Here is a 12,608-nt window from a genome sequence, read left to right as displayed (position 1 = left end):
ACATTGTCAAATTGTTTTTAATATAATTTCATAATGGAATTTATTCTAGGCGGTGGCAAACAGAAATCCTCATTGAATACCCCACTCTGTTTGAGAAGCATTTATTTCTCATCTCTCCCGAGATGTATCCAATGGTCACAGGTAATAACAATGATATGATAAATCACAGGTAACAACATTTCATAGCTTTGGGTAGTCAAAACAAAAATATTCCAATCATTGGTGCCTCTTTATAATGCTTTCCAAAGAATACGAAGACTTGTTACCTGTAATTAAAGTGTTACCTGTAATTAAAGTGTCACCTGTAATTAAAGTGTTACCTGTAATTAAAGTGTCACCTGTAATTAAAGTGTTACCTGTAATTAAAGCTGTATGATTTTCCCCAGCGGCTATCTGTGTGACCTTGAACTTGAAATTGAGACTGTGAGGTGACGTGGAATTCTGTACTCTTGTTCCGTGACCCAGCTGTCCATGACTGCCCTCTCCAAACGTGTAAATTTTGCCACACTCTGAAAAACAATCAGTGAAGCTAAAATATCACAAGATATCTCTACTTATCAAACACTATCATTGTTGTCAATATCCTGAGATATCTACTTATCAAACACTATCATTGTTGTCAATATCCCGAGATATCTACTTATCAAACACTATCATTGTTGTCAATATCCTGAGATATCTATTTATCAAACACTATCATTGTTGTCAATATCCCGAGATATCTACTTATCAAACACTATCATTGTTGTCAATATCCTGAGATATCTATTTATCAAACACTATCATTGTTGTCAATATCCCGAGATATCTATTTATCAAACACTATCATTGTTGTCAATACCCTGAGATATCTACTTATCAAACACTATCATTGTTGTCAATACCCTGAGATATCTATTTATCAAACACTATCATTGTTGTCAATACCCCGAGATATCTATTTATCAAACACTATCATTGTTGTCAATATCCCGAGATATCTATTTATCAAACACTATCATTGTTGTCAATATCCTGAGATATCTATTTATCAAACACTATCATTGTTGTCAATATCCTGAGATATCTATTTATCAAACACTATCATTGTTGTCAATATCCCGAGATATCTACTTATCAAACACTATAATTACTGATGTTGATATCATAAGAGACATACGGTATCTATATATTAAACAATCATTCTCGCAATGATCTCGGTTAGAGGTCCTCAGTACCCCTTGATTGTCTCAAGAGGCAACTAAATGGGGAGGTCCTTCAGACGAGACCACAAAAACCAAGGCCCCGTGTCACAGCAGGTGTGACACGATAAAGATCCCTCCCTGCTCAAAGGCCGTAAGCGCCGAGCATCTGCCTAAATTTTGCAGCCCTTCACTGGCAATGGTGACGTCTCCATATGTATTGAGTGAAAAATTCTCGAGAAGAACATTAAACAACCAATAAACAAACAAAATTATAAATGTCACGATCACAAGATATTAATATATCAAATGTAATAATTATAAATGTCACTATCACAAGATATTAATATATCAAATGTAATAATTATAAATGTCACGATCACAAGATATTAATATATCACATGTAATAATTATTGATGTCAATATCATAAGATATTAATATATCAAATGTAATAATTATAAATGTCACGATCACAAGATATTAATATATCAAATGTAATAATTATAAATGTCACGATCACAAGATATTAATATATCAAATGTAATAATTATAAATGTCACGATCACAAGATATTAATATATCAAATGTAATAATTATAAATGTCACTATCACAAGATATTAATATATCAAATGTAATAATTATAAATGTCACGATCACAAGATATTAATATATCAAATGTAATAATTATAAATGTCACTATCACAAGATATTAATATATCACATGTAATAATTATTGATGTCAATATCATAAGATATCTACATATCAAACACAATCGGTGACATTAACATAAAAAAATATCTACACATTACATTAATTATTATCAGAATGATATTATGAAATCATAAAGCCCTTAACCATCTGCACTTTATCATTTGTCACACAGGTGCCAAGAAAAGGACAAGGTCACAATCATCCCACAAGTGAGATGGCGTTATAAATGCATTCACTTTTTCACATTCAAAATGGCTAGTCACAAAATATTTGAATAAAATTCATCAGACCACATTTACACTTGCAGTTCATAGCTTTAAGGTAGTCAAAATCAAGTCATCTGTGCCTCTTCATAATACTGAGAATTCTGATACAAAAATAGCTTGGTCATGGACAACAACACGACAGCTCTCTTTTGGATAGCCAGCCAATGACAAACAGGGATGGATAGATCTCAGGAATGCTCTATATATAAAGGGTGCTACGGGTAGTAAGCTTCATGCTGAACAGATATCAGACAAAGTGACTGCTGGGTAATATCTCAGCCATGTTTAACAGATATCTGACAAAATGACTGCTGGGTAATATCTCAGTCATGCTGAACAAATATCAGACAAAATGACTGCTGGGTAATATCTCAGTCATGTTTAACAGATATCAGACAAAATGACTGCTGGGTAATATCTCAGTCATGCTGAACAGATATCAAACAAAGTGACTGCTGGGTAATATCTCAGTCATGCTGAACAGATATCAAACAAAGTGACTGCTGGGTAATATCTCAGTCATGCTGAACAGATAGCAGACATGAAGAGTGCTGGGTAATATCTCACAAGACTATAAGAAATTTATAAAGAAGTCGAAAAATGAATATTTGAACAAATGTGGGACCCCCCCCCCCTTCCTCCCCAATCATACACAAGGTTTCCATATCATGTCCATTTACTGGTCAGGATTACAGTGTGGGTTACCTTATGGAGTCTGTTTACTGTGTGACCACTAAATGCCACAAACTGGGCTCTCTGTGATGTCCACTTACTGGTCAGTACTACAGTGTGTGACCCTCCACAGAACACTGATCTGCCCTTTTCTGGAATGTCCACTTACCGGTCAGTACTACAGTGTGTGACCCTCCACAGGCCACTGATCTGCCCTTTTCTGGAATGTCCACTTTCCGTGGTATGAAGGCTTGATCGCAGTCATCTCCCAATCCCAGCTTTCCACCGTCGCTTTCTCCAAATGTAAACACCTCTCCGTTTTCTACAAAATCCAAATTCTTCCATAAAATGCATTAAGTGTTATCACTTGCAGTTTTACCACTACACACCTTGAAGAACTTTTAACAGAATGTCCATCAAAAATTTGAATTCATTTTTTTTATTATTAATTTCACAGAACTATAGTTACTGTATCAAATTATCATGACTATGTAGTCAGTTTTTTGACATGTATTTTTGAGCCATATCTTTCAGGAGAAGCTCCGTGCTCAACAATTATATCACATACATCACATTGCTTCCCTCTGAGCCAATCAGAGACAAGAAGTCACTGAGAACTTGTGAAGCTTTTTGTCGTGTCTACTCATACCTCTGAGTACAGGAGACTGAGAATTTTTTATGTTGCAATCCAAAGATTTTATAACGCATGTAATTAAGGTAACCATGGATAATGTGAGAGTTTGTAAAATTGAACAGAAACTGGCACAGAGCCAGAAAGAAAATGAAGTGCACACAAAATATGGCAAAGGGGCTGGGAGCCGCCAGTGGGTCCAGGGCCCAGGGAGCGAAGACCCCGGAAGCTTCTAGGTTTTACCAATGATGAAATGACCTAATTTCTGTGCATAGAAACAGAGTTTTTTGTCAATTTCCAAACCCAAAAGAATTCACAAAATTATTTTCTAAAGTGTTTTATTATGCCAACTTACCATGTGTACTTGGACTGACTTTACATTTGTTTTACAGTTATTTTTTGAGGCATGGATAATTTAACGGCAAAAATCTCTCTCTCTCAAATGATGTGTACGCATTTGCGTACTTCGTATGGGCAGCTACGCGCCCGGGAATCACCTGTAACAATGTTCGTGTGGTAGTATATACGAGGACTGTACCTGTAACAATGGCCGTGTGGTAGTAAATATGAGGACTGTACCTGTAACAATGGCCGTGTGGTAGTAGCCACAGGCCACGCTGATGACCTTGTGGTCTGTTTTTAGTAAGGTCGGCTTGGGCTGGTCTTCCGTGTCTCCCATACCAAGCTGTCCTTCACTGCTCCCTCCCCACACATAGAGGTCTCCATCAGCTGGAATAGAACACAGTCATTATACATCATAAACACATCCCCCTCCCCACACACACACACACAACATAAACACATCCTCCCTCCCCACACATAGAGGTCTCCATCAGCTGGAATAGAACACAGTCATTACACTTCATAAACACATCCCCCTCCCTACACACACACAACATAAACACATCCTCCCTCCCCACACATAGAGGTCTCCATCAGCTGGAATAGAACACAGTCATTTCATCATAAACACATCCCCCTCGCCACACACACACAACATAAACACATCCCCCTCCCTACACACACACACACACACACACAACATAAACACATCCTCCCTCCCCACACATAGAGGTCTCCATCAGCTGGAATAGAACACAGTCATTTCATCATAAAACATAACCTACAACACCCCGCTCCATATTATATCAATCATCAACTAATTAAGTATAATTGTGTAAATCTTAATTAACATTACTACATTAAAGATATTGTATGTGTACTGTAAAACATCCTTAAAACAAACTGTTTTCCGTCTCCCTGGAGGTTCGCTACAACTGTGTTTTACTGTATAATAAAGTTTGGTTATAATGAACTGTTTACAATGTCCCTGGAGGTTTGCTATAACCCTGTTTTACTGTATAATAAAGTTTGGTTATAATGAACTGTTTTCCATGTTTTTAGAGGAGTTCATATTCAAAGGGGTTCATATCTCAGCAGGAGTAAAATTCTAGCAAGGTTCACAAATCAATGGGGGCCACATTTCAGCAGGGTTCACAGTTTGTTCATAGTCTGGTGGGGTTCATATTTTTAACAGAACTCAGTACAGCTGGATTAATATTTCAGCAGGTTCATATTTCAGCGGGTTTCACATTTTAGCCCCTGATCCACACTTTAGAGAGTGGCAGAGTTGTGTGCCCCTGATACAAACCTGCGAGAGCGACGGAGTGATCTGCCCCTGATACAAACCTGTGAGAGCGACGGAGTGATCTGCCCCTGCTGCCAGTGCTGTGTATTGTCGTGGTTCACACTCCACTTTGATTGGTGAGTTACTGCTGGGAATGTCTTCTACTCCCAGCTGTCCATCACCATTGGCACCAAATGTGTATAGACTGCCTGATTCTGAAACAAATGTAGATCATTGGCAAACTGTGAGCTCATGGAATACAAAATTTCTATTTAATACATAGACGTTACCCCTAATACATTTCCCCGTCTCCTCCTGTAATAGTATAAGTCTAGAGAGTAGTCATGTGACTACTGTTGTGTCAATATATTGTGACCCAACTCTTATTATCGACAACTTTATTTGTGATTAATTTACCAGATAATCTGAAACAAATATCAGAGACATTGCAGGACTGGTTCATGGCACAAAATATTTGTGACGCCATGGTTCTCACGAATCTCAGGGAAATTTCTCGCATGAAAATATAAGTTGGTTTACAGTAACAATCATGTTGGGACTGTCACTACTGTTTGTCTGTCAATACAGCGCACAGGGAAATGTTTCCCCTGTTTATTTTCCCTCCTTTCACCCTCGTTGTCAGTAAGTGAATTTAAGACAGGGCAAAATAGTGTTCTGTCTTTGTCTGGGAGGCAAAACCGTCTGCATGGATAGAAGGGCAAAAATAACCCTGTATACCGACTATCAATCATGTGGCTACCTCACAGGGAATTTAAATGAGGGAAGAGGGGTTGTGAACCAAAAAGATATCTTTTCTTCCCTATGAAATGGGACATGCACATACACACACACCCAAAAGGCACAAAATGATCCTGTTTGTTGAAGATTTCCAAAGAGATGGCAATCATGTGGGGTTGTATCCCCCATAACCCCCACTATAGATACATGTATGTCACAGAGCCATGTGACTACCATTGTGTTACTGTTATCAGTCAATACTATAAAGGTCTATAGTGACTCACCAGTCAATACGACAGATTTCTGTAGTGACTCACCAGTCAATATGACAGACTTCTGTAGTGACTCACCAGTCAATACGACAGATTTCTGTAGTGACTCACCAGTCTATATGACAGACTTCTGTAGTGACTCTCCAGTCAATATGACAGACTTCTGTAGTGACTCTCCAGTCAATATGACAGACTTCTGTAGTGACTCACCAGTCAATATGACAGACTTCTGTAGTGATATTTGTATGACTCACCAGTCAATATGACAGACTTCTGTAGTGATATTTGTATGACTCTCCAGTCAATATGACAGACTTCTGTAGTGACTCACCAGTCAATATGACAGACTTCTGTAGTGATATTTGTATGACTCACCAGTCAATATGACATACTTCTGTAGTGATATTTGTATGACTCACCAGTCAATAGGACAGACTTCTGTAGTGATATTTGTATGACTCACCAGTCAATAGGACAGACTTCTGTAGTGATATTTGTATGACTCACCAGTGGCTACTATAGTATGAATCCTTCCACAGGCTACCAAGGTCACCTTCTCTGGTTTCAGCTCTAAATATAGTACAATATACCATGAAAATATTAGCTAGTACTTAGTTACATTATCTAAAAGATCAGGTATATATATGATGTGCAATATTTCATGACATTACTGTAACAATATTATCATCAATAACATTACATTTATCAACTGGTTAATAGCCAAGTTCATGATGCACTACGACCTTAACTAAGACTGGGCGATACCTACCTATGAACAGAATTACCAGTCAATAAGTATCGTATCATACTAAACAATTCAAACTATTATATATAAGTACAGCATGCTGACAAGGTCAATCTACAGTTTTACTGCACTAACCAAGAGCACAATATTGACTGATCACTATATAATCACAGTAGTACTGACTTGCACTGGCCATTAATCACTTCTAACATGACTTGTACTGACCACTAATCACTTCTAACATGACTTGTACTGACCACTAATCACTTCTAACATGACTTGTACTGACCACTAATCACTTCTAACATGACTTGTACTGACCACTAATCACTTCTAACATGACTTGTACTGGCCATTAATCACTTCTAACATGACTTGTACTGACCACTAATCACTTCTAACATGACTTGTACTGACCACTAATCACTTCTAACATGACTTGTACTGACCATTAATCACTTCTAACATGACTTGTACTGACCACTAATCACTTCTAACATGACTTGTACTGACCATTAATCACTTCTAACATGACTTGTACTGGCCATTAATCACTTCTAACATGACTTGTACTGACCACTAATCACTTCTAACATGACTTGTACTGACCACTAATCACTTCTAACATGACTTGTACTGGCCATTAATCACTTCTAACATGACTTGTACTGACCACTAATCACTTCTAACATGACTTGTACTGACCACTAATCACTTCTAACATGACTTGTACTGACCATTAATCACTTCTAACATGACTTGTACTGACCACTAATCACTTCTAACATGACTTGTACTGACCATTAATCACTTCTAACATGACTTGTACTGGCCATTAATCACTTCTAACATGACTTGTACTGACCACTAATCACTTCTAACATGACTTGTACTGACCACTAATCACTTCTAACATGACTTGTACTGGCCATTAATCACTTCTAACATGACTTGTACTGACCACTAATCACTTCTAACATGACTTGTACTGACCACTAATCACTTCTAACATGACTTGTACTGACCACTAATCACTTCTAACATGACTTGTACTGACCACTAATCACTTCTAACATGACTTGTACTGACCACTAATCACTTCTAACATGACTTGTACTGACCATTAATCACTTCTAACATGACTTGTACTGACCACTAATCACTTCTAACATGACTTGTACTGACCACTAATCACTTCTAACATGACTTGTACTGACCACTAATCACTTCTAACATGACTTGTACTGACCACTAATCACTTCTAACATGACTTGTACTGACCACTAATCACTTCTAACATGACTTGTACTGACCACTAATCACTTCTAACATGACTTGTACTGACCACTAATCACTTCTAACATGACTTGTACTGACCACTAATCACTTCTAACATGACTTGTACTGGCCATTAATCACTTCTAACATGACTTGTACTGACCACTAATCACTTCTAACATGACTTGTACTGACCACTAATCACTTCTAACATGACTTGTACTGACCACTAAACACTTCTAACATGACTTGTACTGACCACTAATCACTTCTAACATGACTTACTTTTCACACAGCATGGTTTGGTGGACACTTTTATTGAATCCACACCCAGCTGACCCCAGTCATTCATCCCAAACGTGAAGAGGCGCCCACTCTCTGTTACAGGGATAAAAAAAAGATATAATTAGATAATATAATGTATCTAATGATGAACAATGTATATATAACATTGTGCAATTTACACAAACATTCAACTTCTAGAAGCAATTGAAATTTATGTGTTGCAATATCAGTACATTTATCTATGTATCATGTTAATAATCAGGCGTACCGCAACAGTAATCATCTTAATGACTAACGAGCTTGTTCATTCAGATTCTCACAAAAGTATTCTGAATTTAGATAGCTAGGCATTGCTATTTTGTCTTGTGATATATATAATTTAGCATTTTAATTTCTAAGTAAAAATTAACACATCTTTGAAATGATCAAATACTGCAATGAGATTACTAATCATTTCCAGTTGTTCAGAGAATATGACAGTAATAATTTGTATTGTTATCCTTTCATATAAATTAGATGAATTTGATTGGTTTAGAAACAGTCATTAAAAAGTACTGTTCCCTCTTGCATGCCTAAACCACACCTTCCGGGTAAAAGTGCATAGCAACGGTTGACAATGCATGACAACAGGTAACAGTATAAAAATTGTTAACTGCACAGAATGATTATGTGTACAGTTCAGTGTTTAGAACATGTAGAATATATACTGAAAAACATTCAGTATAACATAGAAAATATCACACGTTTTGTAGGGCAACATGTGGAATTGTCACCCGTTTTACATTGTATCACAATTAAGCAGGAAAAATGATGAAACTGTACCTGTGGCCAGTGCTGTGTGTTCGTCGCCACATACTACAGCATTGACCTTGTCACCTCTGACCCAGAACTTGTTGGGTATATTATCCGCAAATCGACTCCTCCCAAAAGTGAAAACTGCTCCCGACTCTGTAAAATCAAGAAAAGATTAAATCAAACCTGATATCGTAATGATGGAGTTCTAAACTTCTAAGTGTGCAACGTTTAAAGTCTGAAAGGATCAAAGCAGGGTAAAACAAGATAAAAACCATTGGGGGGGATTTGGTTTTAGTCTTTACAAAAAGCTGATCCATATTCATTGTAGGTTATCACTTTTGGCCTAACAAATGCAATAAAAAAAAAGTTGTTTTTGCCACATCGCAATGCCTTCAGTATGTGAAAAAAGGAGGAAGCCTTTATTAGATCTCTTACTACAATGCAGCGTGGTACATTGTATTGTGTGTGTTATTGTCAACTACTATTTTTGTAATTGTAATATCTGTTCTCAATCACTTTGGGGCTAATCCCATACTTGCTTACTAACCAGCTAACAATTTTTTTTATTTGCAACACTAAAACATGTCACAAATGTATGGTATCAAAATTATAAAAAGGAAATCTGAGAAGGGGGGGGGGGCGGGGGGGGGGGGGGGGGGAGGGGGGGGGGGCAGCTATACTGTTGTGTAATCCAGCAGTTAAAAAAAAATATCTAAACTTAGCATGCTTTTATACGTGGCACATGTATTTGAGTCTGATTACTGTACTCAGAACAAAGTCTGCTACCTCGAGATATAATCCACTTGTTTGAGTCTGTGTACTGGGAATTCACTTATACATAAATGCCTTTCATATAAAGTATGGATAGGCATCTTAACTAGATTATATCGCAGGAAAATATACACATTTTTATACAATATAAAAAAAAAATATTCAAAAGGTGAAAATAAAAGAGAATTTGAACCATGACAAAAAGGAACCTCAGAACACAGTGACAGTGGTGTAGCTTACTGAGCTACTCGACACACAGTGACAGCGGTGTAGCTGTCTGAGCTACTCGACACACAGTGACAGTGGTGTAGCTGACTGAGCTACTCGGCACACAGTGACAGTGGTGTAGCTGTCTGAGTTACTCGACACACAGTGACAGTGGTGTAGCTTACTGAGCTACTCGACACACAGTGACAGTGGTGTAGCTGTCTGAGTTACTCGACACACAGTGACAGTGGTGTAGCTTACTGAGCTACTCGACACACAGTGACAGTGGTGTAGCTTACTGAGTTACTCGACACACAGTGACAGTGGTGTAGCTTACTGAGCTACTTGACACAGTGACAGTGGTGTAGCTTACTGGGCAGTGAAATTGATGAATGGCTGTGATGTGACTGTGATGTGACTGTGATGTGACAATCTGATTAAAATGTGTAGTGACATATAACAATTACAGAGCGGATCAAAGATCTGATTTTAATCAGACTGGTGAGATGAATAACAGATGATGAGGAAGAAACGTCCCCATTAGTATCAGCCACATACTATACTGTTATCATATTGAATATATACAATAACATATTAGTATAACATATTGTAGTAGAGGAGAGGAGAAAATCTTGGCCTGGCAGGAATCAAACCCAGGACCCCTGCATTACTAGTCAGGTGCTCTAACCACATGGCAAGTATAGCCTTAACTACTACATTTCTCCTTCCTTCAATTTGTTTTTGTCATCAAAAGTACACAACATAAGATTTTCTTTTTTTGCCCCTGGCAGGACAACCTGCAGTTGTGGTCAACGGCCCCAACTGTAGTATAGGAGAGGTGAAAATTTGTGACTGGACCGAGAATCGAACCCGGAACCCCTGCATCACTAGCCAGGTGCTCTAACCACTGAGCTATCCTTGCCGATGTCCACGGTCTGTATAGCCCTATAAACTACTACTATATCAATTATTACATGGCATTTTCACATACAATGTTAACCCAATCTGATTAAAATCAGATCTTTGATCCACTCCATTATTGTTATGTCGGGTGGCGGATCAAATATCTGATTTTAATCAGATTGATGTTAACCAGAAATCATTTTATATCAGCCATCACACACCACATATTTTTACTAAATCATGCACTTATAGAAAATATAGAATACAAGATAGTTATATAACTAAATAGCCATGATCAATCTCATGTAAAGTAATAGCAGCATTCCACACTTCATGTGATGCAATATTGCATTGAAGCAGAACAGTATTAATTCTGGTGATTGCTTGAAATTGAAACTAGAGGATTTATCATAAATTACGATCATCAATTTCAGATTTCTTTTCAAACTCTTGCTATGAAAGAAGAACTATGTGCAGAAATATGTGACAATTTATCCCCCCCCCCCCCCTTCTCATTTTGAGAAACGTAAATTCGCACTAGATGCATAAATCCGTGTAATGCAGCATTTGGTGGGGAGTTGAACATGTTGCTGTTGTTCAGGGTGTTACCTCCCGTGCCCCCAACAGTCCCCCCATGGGCAGCTTGAGCTCGGCGGCGCCCGCCGGACAAGTTTAGACTTACCAGGAATCTCCGAGTCGTCCCCGGCCGCCATTACTGTATCCTAAACAACATTCTACAAGTACCCGGATGTTTACATTTTAATACCAACACGTGCGTTTGTTTATCATTGTGAAAGACACGCCCACATTCGATAATTCTCGATATCACATCGTGCTTTATTTATATAGCATACTTGATTCTGATAAAATCCGGCCGGGGTATACCCGGCGACTCGCTAAGGGATCGAGTGACTTTAAACTGAGAATAGACCTGAGTCTAAATTTCAAATCCAGCTAACTTTCGAAAAAAAATTCATAAACAAATAAAATTTTCAGTGTAGGCCTATATATCTGTTTGCATTCTAATTTTCTATAAGCCTGCATTTTTTAAAAACATCTGTGCTATAGATAAGATCTCAATCAAAATTTTGATCTAAATCTATTTTCAGCTTGGGGCCTGGCCTGGATTTCTCGAAATAATAATTAAGTTTGAGATTTTACCTGCTCAATTAAAAGAAAATCCAAGCTTGATTAACTTTGAGATTTTATTTCTTTTTTATTTTTTTTATTTTGGAGAAATCCAAATCTTGATTGTAAAGTATCTATTCGCATTCTCTATAACCATACATACAGAGTTTTGTTATAATGTACCAAAATAAACAGAATCATATTGTACTTCATAAAATGTTTATAATCATCGATCATCAATCTTGATTTTACCTATATTTATCAAGTTTAGTTCCGTCTTAGGGTCCTGGCGATGTACAGTAAAATGTAGATGCTGTTAGTTAAGATACGCCAGGATCTTTGTCTGAGATGATTTCACCAGTGGTAGGTTTGAAGTGCCACATTAATTCAAAATT

The 12,608-nt window shown here is 37.4% G+C and overlaps 1 protein-coding gene across 3 annotated transcripts in view; it reads right to left on the bottom strand.

The window, feature by feature from the left end:
* Positions 1–11,831, bottom strand: part of LOC125673678 (X-linked retinitis pigmentosa GTPase regulator-like) — a 37,032-nt gene extending 25,201 nt beyond the window's left edge. For 2 of the 3 annotated variants that reach the window (XM_056159331.1, XM_056159333.1), the window contains exons 1-8: positions 11,768–11,831; positions 9,232–9,357; positions 8,410–8,502; positions 6,609–6,671; positions 5,154–5,306; positions 4,044–4,193; positions 3,003–3,155; positions 357–509 (exon numbers count right to left, since the gene is read on the bottom strand). In XM_056159331.1, the coding sequence (XP_056015306.1) occupies positions 357–509; positions 3,003–3,155; positions 4,044–4,193; positions 5,154–5,306; positions 6,609–6,671; positions 8,410–8,502; positions 9,232–9,357; positions 11,768–11,798 (922 nt within the window). In that variant the 5' untranslated portion in view covers positions 11,799–11,831. The remainder of the gene's footprint in view (positions 1–356; positions 510–3,002; positions 3,156–4,043; positions 4,194–5,153; positions 5,307–6,608; positions 6,672–8,409; positions 8,503–9,231; positions 9,358–11,767) is intronic. The other variant, XM_056159332.1, reaches the window with a different exon arrangement.
* Positions 11,832–12,608: the final 777 nt, after the last annotated feature.

The sequence above is a fragment of the Ostrea edulis genome, chromosome 3 (assembly GCF_947568905.1).
Source record: "Ostrea edulis chromosome 3, xbOstEdul1.1, whole genome shotgun sequence".
NCBI classification, from domain to species: Eukaryota; Metazoa; Mollusca; class Bivalvia; order Ostreida; family Ostreidae; genus Ostrea; species Ostrea edulis.
The sequence above is the reverse complement of the archived record's forward strand: the minus strand, read 5'-3'. Positions and strand labels throughout refer to the sequence as shown.